At 55.8% G+C, this 20,563-nt stretch overlaps 1 protein-coding gene across 1 annotated transcript; it reads right to left on the reverse strand.

Moving 5' to 3' along the window:
• Window positions 1–1,285: 1,285 nt before the first annotated feature.
• Window positions 1,286–16,229, reverse strand: FAM20A (FAM20A golgi associated secretory pathway pseudokinase). Its single transcript, XM_040081971.1, has 11 exons — window positions 15,931–16,229; window positions 11,026–11,210; window positions 10,095–10,145; window positions 9,198–9,276; window positions 8,107–8,199; window positions 6,591–6,706; window positions 5,835–6,015; window positions 5,437–5,546; window positions 5,065–5,146; window positions 4,934–4,993; window positions 1,286–2,005 (listed from the first exon to the last, which is right to left on the reverse strand). Exons 1-11 carry the CDS (start codon window positions 16,227–16,229, stop codon window positions 1,741–1,743), a joined length of 1,521 nt encoding a protein of 506 aa, XP_039937905.1. The 3' UTR covers window positions 1,286–1,740.
• Window positions 16,230–20,563: the final 4,334 nt, after the last annotated feature.

Consider the following 20,563-nt stretch of genomic DNA (forward strand, 5'->3'; position numbering starts at 1 on the left):
TCTGCTTGAGACTGTTGAAATGTTGGAAATGCAAGGACTTGTTAGAGCCACAATTTGGGAGAGACTGAAGGAGCCTGGAGTGGTGTTTTTGGTGGGGTTTGTGTGGGGTTTTTGCTCAGCTTTGTGGCCTCAGAATATACTGGAGGAATTTCCTCACTAAGAAACACTCCAAAGTTCCTCAAACACACAAATGGGCACCTGTAGGACACACTCAGGTTAGAGCTGCACCTCTCCCGTGGCTTTGCAGCTTGGAGCCAGGTGCGTTGTCAGATTATTGTGGCGTTAAATGAAGCAGCAGCACAATCCCATGTGGAAAACAAAACGAGCTTTGTTCCTTCCTTGCATCACCCAGGCACTGGTTGGTGACACTGAGCTCTCTTTAGGTCAGGCAAAATTCCAGCCCAAGGGAAAGGGAGCTGGTGGTGGTGCAGCAGCCTGCTGGGATCCTGTTAAAATGCTGCCTGGCAGCTTTTGTACAGGGATTTTGGGATTCTCTGCAAGGTCTGCAGTGCTGTAGGTGGGTTTTGTTTAACTTAAATGTTAGTTTAGAACAAGTTTCTAGTAGATTGGTTACGGTGTGGGGAGGTTTTTTTGGCTTTTTTCTCCCCCTTAAGGATGATAAATTATCAACAGAGTTCTCAACTGCTTTCCCCAGGCTGCCAAAAGGCTCAGTGTAATAATTCCTAATAGTTAAAGGAAAAAGCTATTAAAGAGAGCTTCACTAATCCAGTTATTCTTAAACCTTGTTGTTAGGAGGTGAAGGGTGAACTGGGAGCTGAAATACCCACAGTAACTCCTTCCCCACGCTTTTTTGGTTCCCAGTTTCTATTACATCTCCTCAAAATGCACAGACATGGAGAGGGGGGAGAGAATGGGATACCATTGCTATTTTCCAGCTAACTATGACAACCTAAATGATTTTAAAATATATGAGGAGATGACCTGAGATAAATTCCCCCCACTTTGGCAAAACATTTTCCCCAGAAATGGGTGAGTTCTTGACCTGTAAATACAGTCCTGTGTCTCAGAGTGGTTTGATTTTCAGGGTGTTTTTTTTTTAGTTTGGGTTTTTTCCTTGGGGTCTAAGACAACACAGACCTGCCTGTTCTATATCCAAAGTGGCTCTTCAGGCAGGTAAGAGAAGTGGTTTTACTGCCCTGTGAGGCTCTGTGTGACGTGCACGGGTCAGGGCTGGGGTGACACTGCTGCAGCACTGACAGTGAGCACGTGTAGCTGCCCTCTGCTCTGACCAAGCTGGGCCAAAGTCCTGATTGTGCCAGTGGCAGGTGCTGCCCTTGTGAAGCAGGGCTGCTTTTTTCTCAAATACACATTCCTGCTCATGGAACAAAGACTTGATAAGAGGAAAATCTCTTGGCATCTCTTTATTCAACCCTCATCCTCGGGTCGAGTTCATGTCCTTCTCCAGCAAGACCGAGCCCCTGTGGAGGCTGAGCAAAGCAAGGCCAGGTGTTCCCTCACCCTCCCAAGGGCAGGGCCGACTCCAGATCTGGGGATCACAGCTTTTTCACCCCAGAGCAGTGCGTGGGGTGCGAGGATCTGCTGCAGGCACACCAGCGCGCTGGCCGAGCGCAGGAGCTCTGGTTAAACACCAGCACAGCAGCCCAGTGTCATTCTTGAGCTGAAATTTCCTCCCAGTCTCTGCAATGTCTGTAGGTGGAAGTGAGCAGCTGCTGGAGCTGCCACTTGCCTTGCAGGGTTTCTCCTGGCTCTGAGCTCTGTTTAGGTGTCCAGCTTGGCTCTGTGCGCCGCGGCGCTCTGGGGCTGCGCCGTGTCGTTGGCCACCACCGTGGCTTCTCCAAAGGTGTCGATGCACTTCCCCACAGCGTCCAGGATGAGCTGCAGCCGTCTGTCCAGGGCCAGGAGATGGGGCTCGGTGAGCACAGGGGCCAGGGGGTCCTGCAGCAGGGATTCCCTCATCACGTCGCTGAGCCGGTACTCGGGCTCCGCCAAGAGCCGCAGTCGCAGCAGCGTCGTTCTCTTTATTCTGGAAAAAATCAGAAATCGACAGTTTAATCCCTGCCAGCAAGAGCAGCTGAGCTCCTTGACAGCAGGAGGGCAGAGATGGGTGAAGAAATTTAAAGAAGTTTTGAACTAAAGATCTTTAATTTTAATTTTGGAAGGTAACGCATTTTTGTTTTCCCAGCAACTTCTACTTCTTCCTTTGTTTTCCCAGAGTATTTGTACTGCAAATTTCTGCCAGCAGAGAGAAAAACATGACTGAAGTTCTCAGTAGTGAGTGAGTCAGAGATGACCCCGTTCCCCAGGTTCCTGCAGGGTGGTGCCATCTCCCCAAGGATTACATTTATGAGACTGCAGCAGAGCGGGAGGTAGATGAAAAGACATGAATGAGAAAATACCTTCTGTCAAAAACTCTGAGCAAGAAGAGGGAATATTTCCTGGAACTGATGTAACTGTGACTTTTCACCTTAGGGGGTACTGAGATTCAAATGTGATTTGCTTTGACAGAAAATGGGATGAAAAGCTGCAGTCTTGGAATGCTTCTGGGCATGAAATGAAGTATTCTGAAATCATTTGTTTAATCCTCAGCAGAAATGTGTTGACTTCAGCACGTATAATACTGAAATGAATCAGTGATTGTAGTTACTGCCCTTTAAATCTTGGAAACAAAGTGGACCATGTTTATGGAACCATTTGGATTTAGCCTGGTCAGAATTTCCAGGCGGAAAAAGGTGTAGTCAGATCCATTCTTGGCAGCTCAAGGATTTGTATTTGTAGGCTGTTGTTCACCCAGCGCATCCACTGGGAATGTTGATCTGGATCTCTGCAGCTCCAACAGGCCACGTGCAGTTTGGGAAAGGGTTGTGGCTGTTCCAGGTGCTGGGGACAGCCCCCAAGGTTGGAAAAGACCTTTATGATCATCAAGTCCAACTGCTGTCCCAGCACCATCAAACCATGTCCCCAAGTGCCACATCCACACATCGTTTGAAGAATTCCAGGGATGGTGACTCCACGATTTCCCTGGGGAGCCTATTCCAATGTTTTACAACCCTTTCCAGGAAAAAAATATCCCTGATATCCAATCTAAATCAGGAGTTGCTGAGCGAGGTGTGTGTGGGCAGTGTGCCTGTAGCGCAAGGGAAGGAGGATGCCGCAGCCACAGGGGCAGGCATCACCTTCCCGCATTAATAATGAAAATTCCTGAAGAAAATAAAATTAAATAAAATAAATAATCAATAGATCAAGTGTGAGGGCTGACAAGGAAGCTTTAAAGCCCAGCTGTGAGGCGCTGCCACTGCTGCTGCTGCCAGCGAAAGCTGTGCCCAGAGCAGATGCGAAGGAGCATCTGTGTTGCGCGCTGTCCTTCGAGGCAGGGCCGGCCCGGGAGCTGCTGTGGGTAAACACCAGCTGTGTTTGCTCTGGTCCCAACAGCGCTTGGAGGTGGAGAGCAGGCTGCTGTGACCCGTGGGGAGCAGCTGACTGAGGGCTGGAACACTTACACAACAAACAGAGCGAGCACGGACGGGGCCGAGATGGAAATGCCGCTGACCCAGCTCCAGTCCCACGGGGGCTGTGACCCGCTGGCTGTGCTGAACTGCTGAACCTTTCACCCCGAGCCTTCCAGGGACTTCAGCAGGCAGCCTGGGGCTGCTTTCAGGCCTGGCTGTGCCTCCAGGAGGGGCTGGATGCTCTCAGGGGAAGGACCATCTCACGGCGTGGCTGCGTTGGTGCCACTCGTGGTCTGGGAGAGGAGACCTGCAGGCTTCAGCGCGTGGGGCTGGGAGCTGGGAGAGGCAGCAAAAAACGGACCCCGATCTGCTGGAAGCAGACTTGGAGGAGAACTCAGCTGGGAATGAGGTGGATGTGTTTAACAGGGAAGGAAGCAGCCTGCTCCCAGCATCCCTGTGCTCCCAGCGCTCCCGGTTGGAGCGGCTGGAGAAGCTTTCCATGGCTCAGCTTGGTGTCGGGGCAAGGAGGTGACTTGGTGGGCTGAGTCCAGCCTGTTGGTCAGGGCAGGCTGAAATTTGTGGCCTCCGTGTGCTTACTCAAGTAAAACCTCTTCCCTTCCTTTCCAAGTGGTTTCAGGTGCTCTCCCACTCCGAATGGATCGGCTCTTGTGGGAAATGAGGGTTTGTGTGCCTCCCTCAGGCAGCACGAGTTGTTTTTATGCTGTTCCTGGCCCTAGTTTGCATAATGCAAGGTGTTCAGGTCCTCTTACCACTGCCTTTTACAAGAATTAAATTAAGAGGAGTTTCTGGGAGGTGGATCTGGAAGAATAGGAATGATGTGACCTGTGGATATTACGGTATGCAGGTCAAATTAAGAGGCAGAGTTAATTTCAAACTGCACAAAATTTCGAGAGAAGGATTCCCTGCAAGCCTGCAATTAGAAATGAAAACACTTCGCTGAGTGCAAATAACAGTTCTTGGAATTAAAGGTGTGTGGGGAGAGTGCAGTTACCACCCCAAGGGGGAGAAGGAGCAGGTAGAGCAAGGAAAAAGGCTCCACATCTCCAGAAGAGAAACCCCAGGGAAGAGCAGCTGCTTCTGCCTCTTAAATTTAACTTTCAGCTGCTGATTTATGTGGATTAATGAAGGGGGAACATTGGGTTAAATTTGTGAGCTTCTCCTTCATGCCACGAGAAGAGGAAACTTGATCAAGTGCATCAAAGTTCCGCCAGGATTTTGGACGGAGCTTTCTGTGCTTCCTGAGAGCACCTCATGTTGATGGGAAAGGCTGTTAGAACTTTCTGGAAGGGTTTGATCCAACGGACAGTGTCTAGCAGCGAATGCTCTTCCACTTGTGATTCCCATGCTCCAGCACCCAGCCCACCCCTTGGCTGGGATTCGCAGGGTTCTCCTGGAGCTGCAGGACGGAGCCAGGCCTGGGTGACTTCCCCAGTGCCAGCGGGGACGCCGACGCTCCTGGGAAGGAAAGTGCAGCTGGAACTTACATGCAGCACTGGGAGAGCGGAGCCAGGATGGAGATCTCGTCGTGGGAATGGCGCCCAAACCTGGGGGTGAAGCAGAGTTCAGAGCCTGCCCTCCTCCTTGGCCCCTCCCCGGCCTCCTCCCGCTGCCTCACCCTCTGGCGTTGTCCAGGTGCAGGAGGAAGCCATCGTCCCCAAACTTGGTGAACATCTCGTAGTGGTGCCGGTCCATGTTCCCTGGCAAAGGGCACACACAGGGACAGAGTTCCCCTTGCAGGGAATTTCCTGAATTATCCCAAGCTTGCTTTCAGATCTGCATGGAACATTTGTTGCCATGCTGGGAAGTGCCCAAGATGCTGCTTTCCCCTTTCCAGGTGAGCCTGGGGGGGCTCCCCTGTGCCCCCACATTGGAGGGGCTGAGGGAGGGAGGGAGGGAGGTAGGAAGGTAGGAAGGAAGGTAGGAAGGAAGGTAGGAAGGAAGGAAGGAAGGAAGGAAGGAAGGAATATCCTTTCCCCTGCATCATTACCTATTAGGAAGTCGAATATGGCCATGTCCACGATGTTGAGCAGCCGGTTGCTATTGCTGTAGGGGTAGATCTCCCTCACTGTGTTGCAGTAGAGTGGATTCACTTCCCACCTGCAGGAGATGGAGGAGGCCAGACACCCTCAGCTGCTGCTGCCACATCCCAAAAGTTCCCCCAAACCCATTTTCCCCGTGAAGATGCAAAGGAGGCGGAAATAAAAACAAATCTCCGCTTGTGCATGCAGGAGACTGGAATTCAAACACAGCCAATGCCCAGGTTTTAAGGGCTATTCCACTAATTATTACACTAATTATGGGCTCTCTGATTCCTCTGCCTGGGCTCTTTCTGCAGGCTGTACCCTGCAGTGCAGATGTGGGAAGCAGCCTCATTTACCCACTTACTCCTCTTTTCCATCGAAGGAGTAGGAGCGGATCCATGGGTTGGGGATGGAGAGCCGTGGGGCCAGGTTGAGGGATGGCAGGAAGGCGGAGAGGGAGCCTTCCAGGAGGTGAGGGTTCCCACACACGGCGTACTCCGTCTTGCACATGTACGGGCACTTGGCGAAGAAGCAGACGTTGCTGGCTGGGAGGAGAGCAGAGAACGGGGGAAAGGGGCCGTGGTCCCCAGGAGGGTGCAGGGTGGGCAGAGCCGAGCCCTTCCCCACCGTGGGACGGTGATTGTTTCTTGTGCCAGGGATGGTAAAGTGATGGGGAACAGATGGGAGGGGTCCCAAGGGGCTGCAAATGAGCGCAGAGCAATTTAAAACCCCTGTTTGATGGCTGTTTCATGGAAACGCTCTGGGGAATCTGAAAAAAACCAAGGTAAAACCCAAAGCACCCATGTCATGGATGTCAGCCTGCCAAATCAGAGATTTGGGTCCTGTGCTAAGGGAAAAGCTATGAAAAAAGGCCACATGAGTAGATCTGGTAGATGATTCCAGCTGGAGGTCGGGAGAGGAAACCTCTGCTGCAACCATTTGATTAATGTGACTTGGTGCATGTTTAACCCAAGAATTTCATTTCTGCACCACAGCACGAGTCCTGCAGCCCCTGCCCTTCCTCCCACCGTGGAACACCACAGCTTTGGGCTGGGTGTGAAGGGACACTAAAGATAATTGGGACCACAACTGGGCTCATCCCCAGCCAAGCCAAGCCCACCTGGTGAGACGAAGAAGACGCTCTGCAGGACCTCGTTCTTGGTGACCTCCAGGATCTCCTTGGTGACATTGATCAACCTCCCCACTGTGGGTGGCACCCTCCGGAAATCCAGGATCCTGCACAGGGCGGGGACAGGGGATGGTGCCAAGGGATGTTGCTGCAGGTGCTGCCCTCGCCCCTTCCACCGGCGAACCAGGAGCTCACTGCACCCAGACTCTTTCCAGCAAAAAGCCACCCTGGGCCAAAGTGCGGCTCCGTCGGGGTTTTGGTATTTTAATAGCTGCTGCCTGGAACAATCTGGATGTTCTCCAGCATTCCTGTCTCTTTCCCTAACACTGCCTTGGTTTCTCCCATCCCTTTGCACATGAACAGGGTCCTCCAAGGGCCAAAGCCGCCCGTCAGGCCCTCCTGCAGCGTTGGTTTGACACGGAGCAGAGATGTTGATCCTGGTACAGCGTGGCTGAGGAGGCACCCCCTCCTCCAGAGGTACTCACACCCAGTTAATTCCTCAAAAATAATCTTAAAAACCTCAGGGCCTAAGGCAGGAAAGCATTCCTGGCAGTCAGGGGGAAGCTGCTGCTGGTTGCTGAGTCAGTAACACGGGCTGAACTGGCTAATGCTCCGCTTGGCTCCGTGGGTAATGCCCTCTGCTCCTGGGAATTGGGCACAGAACGGGATTTAGCCTGTTACTTATTGAGCAATGTTTAGAGAGAAAAATATATTTGCTTTTGTCCAGCATCTTTCAGCTCTAAAAAACCACAAAGCACTTCACAAAAGCAGTCTGGCTTCATTTTTGTGGCGGTGGAGCTGCAGGGGCGAGGTGGTGGTGGCTGAGTCAAGCAGAGTCGCTGTGGGGATGTTGGGGCAGAACTGGGAAGGGAATCCAGCTCCCTTTGTTCCCCTTCTCAGAGTCTGAGCTCCAGGACTTGATTTAGACCTGCTTATCCTGTGGGAACTGGAGACCCCCCACCCACCCTGACCATCAGGGATCTCCTTCCGCTGGTGGTCAGTGTCCATCCCACCGAGGAGAGAAAGGCTGCTGCCCTCATCTTCTGAGAGGGGACCTTTTGATTTTATTAAACACGCACCCTGCCGGGGAGAGGTGCCAGGTTAATTGCTCATTATCTGAGGACTTAAAACTGCATCGCTGCAGCTGATCAACCCAAAGCACGCCCTGAGTGCTGGTTGGGTGTGTGCCTCCCTCACCGGGAGGGCGCCCAGGCTGTGCCCAGAGCTCAGCTCCGCACCTGGGTGCAGGGGAGGGACAACGTGTGACAGCCAGGTGACAATCTGACCTGTTCCAGCCCGGACTGCACCTGCTCTCATGCAGTGGCCAAGGCAAAGCTGGCTCTGGGATGTCAGGTGACATCCAGAGCCACTCCTTCCCCAAATAACACCCCAGCTACTGGAGGGTGCTGCAGAGCCACCCCTCCTCTGTGCTCTGCAGGGCTTTTCCCAAACAGCTTTTCCCAAAGCCCTGGTGGGCAGGGGAGGCAGGGGCTGGGACAGGCCCTACCTGTCCAGGTGGAAGGCGGCGATCTCCGCGTTGTGCCGCTGGAAGTCCACGAAGTAGAAAAAGTCCTCAGGAGTCTCCTCCTCGCGTCTCTGCCTGGGAGGAAGCAGGGGGTGAGCCTCAGCGAGCTGCTGGGCAGCCTGGGCACCGAGTGGTGGCACAGGGACAGTGCACCCAGGGACAGCTCTTGTGCGGCCACAAGTGCTCAGTGCCCAGCTGGGGCCGCGGCTCGCCGTGCCAGGGAGCAGCACTCGCACCCTGGTGGTGCCAGCGAGGCAGAAGAGCTGCCTGGGGGCTTTACATCTGCCTGAGCAAGAGCTTCGACCCCTTTAGGACAAAGTTTCAGGCAGGTTTGTCACACCCCCTGGAGGCAGAGGAGGGCTCAGGTGTGATGCTCTCCTATCCCTGAGGTGGGAACTCATTTAATTCAATTTTCTGGCTGTCACACAGTGCCCCGGTATCTGCAGAACTGGAATCTGATGCTCAGCCTCCCAGGCAGCTGCAGGACACAGGAAAGCCCTCCTGGCTCAGCAGGGCGTGGATGCTTTCCTTCCCCTCCAGAACCTGATGGACACTGGGCAGAGGTGGATGGAAACCTGGGGGAGAGGAGCTGGCTGCCTTTGGAGTGAGGATGTTATCCCAGCCCACGTGCTGCCAGCTGCTCTGCTCACACAGGGACAGTAACGTGAGAGGGGAGGGATGTGAAGAGTCCCAGGGGGCTGCAAATAAGAGCAGAAGCGATTTAAACCCCCTGCTCGATGGCTGTTCCTTGGAAACGCTCTGGGGAATCCAAGGAAATACAGGGTAAGCCCCAAAGTCTGCTGAAGCAATGAGCAGTCCCTGACGGCAAAGACCTCAGGAGAACAAGTGTCCCAAGGTCCTTCTCCACCTGGCACCCATGAATGGAGAAACTTCCAACACCAACAGCGGTGTGTTTATCCATGTGTGCTCCCGGGATGGTGTGAGCAGCCAAGAATAACGAAATACCATGGAACACTCTGCCCAGGTGGCTGAGGGCAGAGGGGAAGGTCTGGCTGAGGGGTGGAAGGTCCCAGCCCTCCCTGCAGGGGCTCGGGGGGCTCTGCTGGCCTTACCTCATGGGCTTGAACATGGCTTTCCCAAAATCCTGGAACCTCAGGACCAGCTTCAGGTGCACACCGCTGGGCTTCACGACTTGGGGAGGAAAGGGAGTGTTAACTGCTGGGAAATGGGATGGTAAATCCAGGGAAATGGGATGGTAACTGAATGGGAATGGGATGGTAACTGCTGGGAAATGGGATGGTAACTGAATGGAAATGGGATGGTAACTGAATGGGAATGGGATGGTAACTGAATGGGAATGGGATGGTGACTCCAGGGAAATGGGATAACTCCTGGGAAAGGGAGTGTTAACTCCTGGGAAATGAGATGGTAACTGAATGGAAATGGGATGGTAACTGCTGGGAAACGGGATGGTAACTGCCTGGAAACACCCCAGTTACCCACCCCAGCACAACCTGGCTTTCCAACCCTGTGATCCATCCCATCACTCCTTCCAGCTGCGCCTCTCTCTCTCTCTCTCTTTCCATTTATTTTCCTTCTCCCCCTTGTGCCGTAGAGAAGATTTCCCTTCAGCCTCTCTCCCAGCAGTGCTCTATTACATCCCACTGGGGACTTTTTCCTCCCTCCCCAGCAGAAACCAGTGGTGTACTGGTGTCCTGATACCCACATCGAACCCACTGTTATCACCCCGGGGTGTTGAATTATCACCCCTGGGTGTTAAAAAAATAAAGTCTGGAGGTGGCCCTTGGGATGGGCTCCATCCTTTTAGAGCACTTTTCCAGCTGAAATAATTTCATGCTCTGTGATCCCGGCCTCTGCTGGGGTGGTGGGGGTTAATGGGAGGGAGCAGAAGGAGCTTGGCATTTCCCTGGCCGAGGGGAGGATGGAGGAGTCGGGGACTGGGGCCAGCCCAGGCGATGGCACGTGGGGACCCCGAGTGCCACACTCACTCTGGCTGCAGTCACAGGCTCCCAGCAGCGCCTTCTCGTCCTGGCTGTAGTCTGCAAGGGCAGGAGGAGCAGTGAGAGCCCGCCAGGCTCCATCTCTCGCTGCTGACCCCATGCATTTTACGGGAGGCCAGAATGCTGCGAGCCTCCCGCAGGTGCATCACTCCCCGAGGGTCGCCAGCAGCCTGAGAAATGGCTCATAAAAACAGCAGGGTGGCGTGATCCGGGGTGTTTGGAAAAGCAAAAGGTTTTAATTACGATGAAAATAAGAAACCATACAAAACAAGGGTGAAATAAGGCGAGCAAAGTGCAGGAAAGTCCCTCACTCCTACTAGGACACCCCAAAGATGCCTCAAGAGTCTCTGTGCTCTCCTTTAAGATCTAGGAGGGGTTTTTGGCATGCTGCCCAAGAGAAACAACTACAGCCCTTGAGGTACAGCTCGAACTGTCCAACACCGCCTTCGTGCTGGAACCGGGACAATTGTGGTGAGAGGAGCATCGAAGCTTCCGGTTCTTTTTGCCTTATAAGATCAGGGGTGTAACTCAAACATCTCCTGCTATGGGAACACCTGCTAATGAAGGGGTGCATTGCTGCACTGACCCCTGCCCCAGGCTGCAGGCAGGGAGGGCCAGAGCCTCACAGCCCCAGGCAGCCGCCCCCATCCCCATCCCAATCCCATCCCATCCCATCCCATCCCATCCCATCCCATCCCATCCCATCCCATCCCATCCCATCCCCATCCCCATCCCCATCCCATCCCATCCCATCCCATCCCATCCCATCCCATCCCATCCCATCCCATCCCATCCCATCCCCAACCCTATCCCATCCCATCCCATCCCATCCCATCCCATCCCATCCCATCCCATCCCATCCCATCCCATCCCATCCCATCCCATCCCAATCCCATTCCCGCGGCAGGAGGATGCTCACCGGCGCCGATGGTGGGGAATTGCTGCATGTCCCGCAGCAGCCTGCTGACGGCGGGGCTGGAGCGCGGGTAGAGCCCATCCCGGCTGATTCCCAGGTGGAACTGGAGCCAGCCGGCCTCGGGCCGCAGCGGCAGCGGCGCCGCCGGGGAGGTCAGGTTCAGCTCCTCCCGGTAGAGCCTGTGTCTCCTGCGAGAGAGAGGGTCTGCGGATGAGCACGAGCCGCGGGGTGGGAAACCTCCCTTCTCCGAGCCTGGGGTCTGCCGGGGAGTGGGGAGGGTGCCAGGAGCAGAGCAGGGGAAACTGAGGCAGGGGGAGGTGGCTGGGATGGTCAGAGTGTCTGTCCATCTCTGAGGGGTTTTTCCCTGAGGCTGGAGGTCCCAGGAAGGGGGAAAAAAAAAAAATCACTGAAAGCTACAGATTGCCTCTGTGACCAAATTCACCGTGAGCAGGGGCACTACGAGGTCACCTGGCAGCATCCTGCCCACGATCTCTAAAAATCAAGGTTCAACCCCATCCTTTTTTGGTAGGTGGAGCTGAAGGAGCCTCCCAGGTTCAGTAATAACCCCAAACCACCTCCCCACTCGATCAGCATTTTCCTCAACCTCGAGAGCTCCAGGGCTGGGACTGTGGGACTGAAAGGCCGCTGAATGCAGCCAGCCGAGGACGGCGCTTTGGTTTCTCATTAACATTGTCCAGCCCGTGCATGCAGCAGCCAGTCCTGCAGGTCAGTTTACACTGAAAGAGCCAGGATCCATCCACAAAAGCAAACAGGAGCTGGGGGCTGATAAGGAGCAGGACATTAACCGAGGCTGGCATGGGGTGGCTGGAGAAGGGGAAGTGCCACGTGCCCAGCCAGACCCCATCCAGAGCCTGAGCAAGGCATTTATCAGCCAAGGAATGGCTCTGGGCACTGGACAGGGCTCCTGGGTGCTGGTGGCTCTTCTCTTTCCCTGCTCAGCCCAGCAGCTGGGGTTTGGTTGGGAATTTTCCATCACCCCTCTCCATCCAAGCAGGCCAAGCAGCGTGGGTAATCTGGCTGTGGGCAAGGGGATGAACTCTCCCAGAGGTGTTCCTGTAGGATCCTGGGACACATCTAGGAACTGGAGAGACAGGTCGGATGTGCAGCTCACGGGAGCCTGCTCCCTCTCCCGCTTTGTTTGTCTTTCCATCAGCCTGGGTCAGGCATAGCGTGACGTCCACGTGTGCACGGTCAGAGGGAAGCTGGAGCACTTCCACACCAGCTCTTTGCTCAGGCTGCCTGCAAAGGAGGCAGAAAATTCCCTGTGCACGAGGATGTGGCCCTGGAATGCCATCAGCTCCAGCAGCAGTGCCCTGGACACCCCAGCCCGCTGCCCTGCACCGGGTTTGCCATGGATGAGTGAGGCACAACCTTAACCCTGCCGCAGCCAGGGACAAGAAACCCCAGCGCGATGGGCAGGAATGACTCAGGATTTTTCCCTCGGGAAGCTGCCCAAATATTTTACCATATTTGCTCTCCTGCCTGCCCTGCACACAGCCTGTTCCCCCAAGGGTGGCAGCGAGCAAGGCATTACTGAGGGGGAAAAAAATGCAGTGGTTATGCAAGGGGAAGCAGATCCCAGCCCCGCATCCACATGGTCCCTGCCCAGGCTGAGCCAGTCCCTTCCCAGCCTTTCAACCCAAAACACAGCTCTCTGTGCCTCCCCGATGCCTCCAGGATTCCTGAAATATTTCCCTGGAAAAAACCAGATCTCTGCAAAAGGCATAATGATATAAAAACAGGGTTCATTTCTACCCAGCTATAAATAGCCCTGGGGTTGCCCTGGCTTTCAGCTCTCTGCTGGGCTGGGAGGGAGGCACAGCACGGGGTGACGCTGCTCAGGCAGTGTCTGAGTTTGGGGTTTTGACGCTGCTCCTTCAAGGAGAAAAATAAGCTCTGGAGTTTTTAAGGGATTTTCTTCAGTTTTGAGGAGTTGTGGATGTTTTGGGGCTGGTTTTTTTTTGTGTGTGTGCGTTTCCTTCCTGCGTCCCCATCGGTCTCTCCAGCTGGTTCTGCATCCTGCAATCAAACTGCTGGTCCTGACTGAGGGGCTGGGAGCGGACAGGGATGGGCAGCAGCCAGTTTGCAGGGAGCCCCGTGGAGGAGGACAGGCTCTGGCCGTGGATATCCCCCCAGGACGTGTCCTGGGGCCGCTCCAGCTGGCAGAGTCCCTGTCCAGCTGAGGCCCATCTGGCCGCAGAAATGAAGGCAGACACGCTGTGCTGGAGGAACGGGGTTAAACTGCAGCTTGTTCCACTCAAGAGGAGCGTCCTGCTGCTCCCAAAGCTGCTCTGCCAACAGCCACACCCACGGGAGATGGAGAAATGGGGAGAGGATGCCCATGGACACAGCCCTGAACTCTGCTGCCTGGCTTGGGATGTGGAGCTGCTGTGGACTTCTTGCTCTTCAGGCTTTGTTGAACCCATGGAGTGGGAGAGAAAGCCGTGGATTCCTGTGTCTCACGAGGAGCCTGCCCTGGGCACACCAGAGGACACGGGCTCTGCAGTGCTCCTGGTGGGGCAGGAATTCCTCCGTGCCCACAGCAAATCAACAATCTTATAAAATCCATCAGCTCTGGCAAGTGGCACCTGATTATACGTTCGATTTGCAGCACTGAGGATTGTTGGCAGGTTCTTGCAGGAGTGGTTGTGTCACCTCAGCCTGTGCTCTCTGGAGGTTTCACCCACTTATGAGCATCATATGTTTTATTTCAGAGTGACTGAGGGATAATCAATACTCTGCCTTCCTTTCCTTCCTGGAGGTGCAAAGCAAACTCAGTCAAGGACAAATGGCATCACGGTGTTCCTCCCAGCCACACCACGGCCAAACCTTGGGGCAGCCATGGCTTCATCACAAACTCCATGTCTTAACAGAGTGGTGAATGAAATCGGGGAGTGCAGCCTTCTCAGTGTCCTGCAGGTGAGGCTGCAGCAAGTGCTCAGGGCTTCTGATGGTGCCACCAAGCCCTGAGCTGCTTTGGTTTACGTCCCCCATTCCCACCGGGATTTGGCTTGGGAAACATCCACCTTGGTACCCAAATCCTGATGTCTTCAGAAGGCAGCGCTCAGCTCCGAGAAGATGCACCCAGGGTGGGTCTGTGGCACAGCCAGGGATACTCGAAGCCACCATCCATGGGTTTCAAGTGCTGTGACTTCTTTTTAACTTATTTTTAAAAAGATTGCCCAGCTGAAGTTAAATCCAGCAAACCCAGATGAATCCCCAGGAGCAAGCCCTGCTCCTGCCAGCCTGTGGAAGGGCACTCATGGCCGTGACAAAGAATCCAAATGGATCCAGACTGGAGCGAGGGGTGGCCCTGGCTGAGCACAAAGGTGGTTCCAGACCCTGGTGCTGCTCAGGCCGTGAAGGTCATTCCCTGTTCCTCCCATTATCGCTTCCCATGCTCTCCTCCAGCAGATCTCTCACGGAGCCAGCACGGGGTGAATCCCACAGAAACAGGAGGAACAGGCATGGAGACGGAGAGAGCAGGAGCTGTGGAATCCTGCCTGTGCAGCTCAGCACACACCGCACAGGCCACCGGAGGGGCGGGGGCTGCTCCCGTGCTGGAAAGCAAAGCTGGGCGGTGGGGAGGTGCCAGGACAGGGGTCCCTGCGGTGGTGTCCGTGGGGGTGCAGGTGTCCTGTCCCCAGAGGGGACGGTGAGGTGACGCCGTGAGCTCAGCACTCCGGGAGCTCTGTGCTCTGCTGTATCCGAGTTTGTGCGTGAGTGGAAAAGTCCTTGGGGTGCAGGGAGCAGATTGGGGTGCTGTATGCTTCCAACCCTTGGGAAAAGGGGGTTACATCGGGGATTCAAGGAACATAACCCATGCTTGGAGCTGGTGCTGAGGGTCACTGTCCCCCCCAGGGCAGTGACAGTCCCACCCAGGAGCAGGGGACGACGAAATTTTCTTGCTGGTGCTGGGAGAGGCAGCAAGAAGAGAGCTCTGAGCTGGGGGCTCCTTTTCCTGGGGCTCTGGCAGTGGAGCAGGGTGGGAGGCACCCCAGGAAGGAGCAGCAGAGCCCCTCAGCCCGTGGGGGGCTGGAGGGGTGAGGGTGAGGGCACAGAGCTGGACCGGGGGTCCCAAGGGGGTGCTTGAGCAGGGGAGGGGTGCCTAGGAGAGCTGAGCAGGAGGTGCCCATGCAGGGAGTGCCTGGTGAGTGTGCCCAGGGGATGCCAGGGCAGCCGTGCCTTCACACAGGGTGCTTGGGAATGGGGTGCTCAAGAGATCCCAATGCATGGCGGGCATCCAAAAAAAGGGGTGCCCAGGCAGGGAGTGACCATTCAGGGAGACGCCAATGTGTCCCCGTGCGGGGGGCTCCCAGCAAAGTGCTGTCCAGGAGATACCCGGGAAAGGGGCGCTCATGGAGGGGTGCTCAGAGGACACCCGGGAAGGGGACGGCCAGGAGATGCCGGTGCAGCGGGTGCTCAAGAAAGGGGTGCCCAGGAAGCGAGGAATCATGCCAGGGGTGCCCGGTAGGAGGGTGCCCAGGAGCCGATTGTGCAGGAAGGGAGTGCCCAGGAGATACCCAGGAAAAGGGAACCCGGGAGATACACGGGAAGAGAGTGCCGGGGAAGGAGATACCCGGGAAGGGGGTGCCGGGGAAGGAGATACACGGGAAGGGGGTGCCGGGGAAGGAGATACATGGGAAGGGGGTGCCGGGGAAGGAGGTGCCCGGGAGATACCCGGGAAAGCAGCGCCAGCAGATGCCGGTACACGGGGTGCTCAAGAAAGGGACGCGCAGGAAGCAGCCGGGAAAGGGCTGCCGGGGAAGGAGGCGCGCAGGAGCTGCCCAGGAAAGGGCCGTGCGGGCGGTGCGGGGGTGCCCAGGAGCCGCCGGCGCGGGGGACGCGCGGTGCGGAGCGCGGGGGTTCCGCGGCTGCGGGACGCACCTGTTCCATCGAGCCGCCTTCCGCCGGTAGTAGCGCAGGGCTTCGCGGGCGCCCAGCAGCGGCTCGGCGGGGCCCGGCGGGGCGGCGCGGTACAGCGGGTGGGCGAAGAGGCGGCGCAGCGCGGGGGCGGCGCGGGGGGCGCGGGGGAGCGGCGCGGGGGGCGCGGGGCAGGGGCAGCCCGGGGAGACCTTGCCCAGCTCCCGCCGCGCCCGCGGCCACAGGTGGAAGTAGAGGTCGGCGACCAGCAGAGCCCCGAGCAGCAGCAGCACGGCCGGGCGTACCCGCCGCGGTCCCGGCATGGCCGGTGCGGGCTGCGACGGGGACGGGGACGGGGACAGCGCCGGGAGCGCCGCCGCCGGCTCCCGGGGCAGGGCGCACGGGGGAGCTCGAGCGGAGGAGCCGGGGGGTGCGGGCACCTCGGGGCGGGGACCGGGCAGGGCGCTCGGAGCCCGGGGGGGGGGGGGGGCGCGGCGGCGTGGGAGCCTCCCCCGGACAGGCTCCCGGTGTCGGTGTCGGTGTCGGTGTCGGTGTCGGTGTCGGTGTCGGTGTCGGTGTCGGTGCCGGTGCCGGTGCCGGCGGGGACTGAGCCGAGCGGCTCCGGGCTCTGCCGCCCGTCCCCCGAACGCCGCCCGCTCGCCCTGCGCAGCCCCCGCAGGTGGCGAGTCCCTCGCTCGCCCCCGTCGCCAGCTCCTTCGGGGGCTTCCTCCCCTCTCTCGAAGCCGGGGAGTCGGCCCAGCGAGAGCTTTGGCAGGAGCTGGAGGGTGCTGGGTGCGGGGATGGGGCGGTGTGGGAACGGGGAGAGCGGAGGGGGGCCTCGATCCCCTCTGTCCCCCCACCGCTGCGCTTGCAGCCCCTCCGCGGCGCTCGCTGGCAGATGGTTCAGGCGCCGCTTTTATTTTCTTAATTCCTAAAAGAACCCAACCCTACAGTTGAGGAAACTCCTCCCTGCAGTTCGCTGGGCCCTGGGGATGTGCCTGGGCCGGGACCCATGGCGCTCATCCCGGGGGGATGGAGAGCCCAGCGAGGCACGGGTGGGAGAGCACCGGGCCGAGCCAGGAACTGGCTGAGCACGGAGCGTGACCAGACTGGCCTGGCCCCGGCACTGTGCTGAAGGGAGAACAGAAAAACAGACCGCAGAAAGAGGGGAAAGCCGGGTGTGTTTTCAGCCGGCTGGAGCAGGGCTGGGTTCTGTGCGCAGCACGGCCAGGGGAGGCTCCGGGAGGTGCGCTGGGATGGGGGGGTTGGACTGAGCGGATCGGCATCGCTGGGGCTGCGGGCAGAGCGTCTGTGCTGGAGTCCGAGATGCTCCTTTGGTCCACAAGGGGAGAGAGAACGATCCCCTGGGCTGGGTTGTGGCTGCAGGGACCTGCAGCACACCTGTCCCCGTGCTCTTCCGATCTTTGGAAGATGATCCTTACTCTCCTTTAGAAATGCAATTTCAAAATTGCTCAGGCTTTTGATATTTGAAGAGTTTGGTGTTCGGGTTTGGGGGTTTTTGCTCTGAATTTCTTTTTCTGTATTAGCAAATTCTAGGTGTCTTCCACAAAAGATTTATAGGCACAAACTGCAGCTGGTGCTGCTGTGGCCAGCAAGGATCAGTGGGAGGAAAGGATGTGCCCCCCACACTGCTTGGCTTTTGGGGACACCAGCTGTGCCCCCCTTCTGTGCCCTTTGGGGCAAAATTGGTAAAATGATTGTGCTTGGATCCCTTCAGACCAGACCTGAGGTATCAAGAGGGGAAATTCTGGGGTGCTGCCTGTGCTGGAAAGGCTTGGGGGGCGTGGGGTGGGCTCAGAGGTGCTGGGTTGGGGTCTGCAGGATGGGAAGCTACAGAGCTGATCCTTCTCAAGAGAGAAGGAGCTTTCAGGACATGAAATTGGATGTGAACAGGGGAATGGAGTGCCAGCTCGCTGTCAGGGGGGAGCAGAGGGGGGTGTGCTGCAGCTGCACCCTCTGCCTGGGGACACCCTGGTCCCCAGCCCCTCCAAGGCCAGGTGATCTGGAGCTCCTCCAAACAGTGACATCATAAACCTGATAGGAAACAACAGCCTGGGACTAACAACAGGGTTCTTCTTCTTCTTTTAAAACTTATTTTTTAAAAGGTTGCCCAGCTGAAGTTAAACCCCAGAATCCAGCAAACCCGGATGAATCCCCAGGAGCAAGCCCTGCTCCTGCCAGCCCGTGGAAGGGCACTCATGGACTCACTTCAAACTCAGACTTTTGGCAAGCACTCCATCAAAAACTGCCTGATGCTTGCTTGGCTCCTAATCCTCCCCGAGCTCTTTCCCCGTCGCTAATCTCTCCCAGGAACCATTAATAAATCTTTCCTGGTTTGCAACGCTAATTCTGGACAAAGGCACCAGGAACCAGCGGTGCCTGGCCCCGTGTCCCTGTTGTTTGCATGCTCTGCAGGAAGATTGTTTGGCTTTTAATGAGGCTAATTAAAAAGAAACAAGAAAATCATAAATCAATCCCATTAATCTGTAATAAATTGAAGTGCTACAATCCTTCCCAAAGCAGCTGGGGCTGCCAGCTCCCGACAGGCTGCAATGCAAAATCGCTGTTATTATTATTTAGAGCAACTCAGTGGTGCTCCATAAGGCCACAGTGAGGCTTCCCTGCTCATCCATGGCTCGGAGCTCCTTGAGCAGGGGGATCCCTGCTGGAGCTTGTCCCACACACATCCCTGGGCATCTCCTCGTGTTCTGCCCGGGGTCCCTGGGCTGCAGGTGAGCGTCACTTCCCACCCCAGGCCTCAGCAGAAACTCATCCCAGCCCTCTGGAAGGGGTGGATGTGTTCCTAAAATTAACCTGGAAATGCTATTTTGATCGGCCCCTGACAGCTCCAGCGGAACCAAATTACCATTTGGAATTACCATGAGATAATTGGCCTCATTTACTATTTAAAGATGGGGAACAAAAAAAAAAGCTCTTTCTTCCAGACGACTGCAGTGCAGAAATGTTCAGGAGTAGATGATGTCCCAAAACATATCATTAAAGCTTTAAATAAATGCATGATGACATCTCAGGGTAAGAAATACTTCCTTTGTGTTTCAGATAGGAGCCAGCCAGGTCCTTTTCAAAGTCATTTTTTAATAAACAAAGGATATTCCTCTTGTTTTTCCAGACACGCAACTCACAATATTTGGAGTTGTAAGTATGTAATTTAAATTCTTTCGCACAGTATGGATTTAAAACCCATCTTCCTTAGAGAAGCCTTTTACTTGCCAAAAGGTAAATGCCTCTGTCTGCTGCTTTTTGTCTTTTTGACTTGAAATGCTGCAGAGCTGCCCCGGTCCCACCCTGCAGACTGTAATCTTTGTGAAAGAGAGGAGATGAGAATTATCCCTTGCTCACCGCCGTTAATTACAAGGATTAAACACCGAGGCAGCGACACAACATTACAAAGGAAAGAAAAATATGACTTGGGGGAGCCAAGTTCTGCATTTGCTGCTTCACTGACAAGAGCACGGGTGTGCCAGGAGCACATCCTGCAGCTCTGGTCCTGTTCCTGGTCCAGCTGGGAATTGGAGCAACAGGTCTGCGCTCTCCCTGCATGGTGATGGTGGTGGTGATGATGGTCATGGTGCTGATGGTGCTGATGGTGGTCATGGTGCTGATGGTGATCATGGTGGTCATGTTGGTGATGGTGGTGATGGTGGTGATGGTGGTCATGGTGGTGATGGTGATGATGGTGGTGATGGTGGTCATGGTGGTGATGGTGGTCATGGTGGTGATGGTGCTGATGGTCATGGTGCTGATGGTGATGGTGGTGGTCATGTTGGTCATGGTGCTGATGGTGGTGATGGTGCTGATGGTGCTGATGGTGGTGATGGTGCTGATGGTGATCATGGTGGTGATGGTGGTCATGGTGGTGATGATGTTGGCAGTTGTTTTGGTTCTCATTGTGGTTCCTAAAGAGCATCTCCCACCCTGGGCACAGCTCATACCAGGGCCTGGGTTTGTTTCCCAGGAAGGTGGCACCTCTCACAGGTTCCCCTCTGCTTGAACCCCCAGGGCTGGGGTTTTCCCACCCCAGGATGATGTGAGACCCTTCCCAGTCTCTGCTGGTTAGGTGGGAGAAGCTCTCTCCGTTGCTCTGGGCTGTTTCATGCTCTGTCCTGGCTTGTAATTAAAAATGAAGTATTTGGGCCAAGTGTTTAAATGAAGAAAACATTTTTGATGGCTGACAGTACCGTGGAGAGCCCTGGAGACGCTGACAGGGCACTTAGTGCCTCTCCACTCACCCTGGAGAGGAGTCTGGAGAGAAGAACTGCGTTCCCTCCAGAGGGGGTTTTGGTACAAAAATGCAGTTATAGGGTATAAAAGGAAATGTTTAGAAACACGCAAAGTGGGAATGAGTCAGGAGTCTCCTTCACCGCAGCACAGGGAAGGCAGAAGGGAAGAGGTGCCCCAGACATGACACCTCTGACACTTCTCCATCCCTGGCAGCAGCCCCCATCCGTGGTTTCATTTCCCTCCTCCCACCTACCTCTCCTGGCTGCTGTTCCAGGCTCATCCCTTGGCCTCAGCCAGCTCCCAGCTGCTCAGGGCTCGGGAATCTGGGCGGATCCTCTCCCTCTTGGCAGTGAACTTGCACAGCTAAGCACAAACAAGAGGGAAGCACCTTCAT

Source organism: Hirundo rustica, chromosome 18, assembly GCF_015227805.2.
Source record: "Hirundo rustica isolate bHirRus1 chromosome 18, bHirRus1.pri.v3, whole genome shotgun sequence".
In the NCBI taxonomy this organism is placed as follows: Eukaryota; Metazoa; Chordata; class Aves; order Passeriformes; family Hirundinidae; genus Hirundo; species Hirundo rustica.

Coding starts and splice junctions, on each gene's coding strand:
- FAM20A (XM_040081971.1), bottom strand. CDS start 16,229: ATGCCGGGACCGCGGCGGGTACGCCCGGCCGTGCTGCTGCTGCTCGGG. Junction 11,211..15,930: donor AAGGCGGCTCGATGGAACAG/GTGCGTCCCGCA, acceptor TCTCTCTCGCAG/GAGACACAGGCTCTACCGGG. Junction 2,006..4,933: donor CCGCTCTCCCAGTGCTGCAT/GTAAGTTCCAGC, acceptor GATTTTTTCCAG/AATAAAGAGAACGACGCTGC.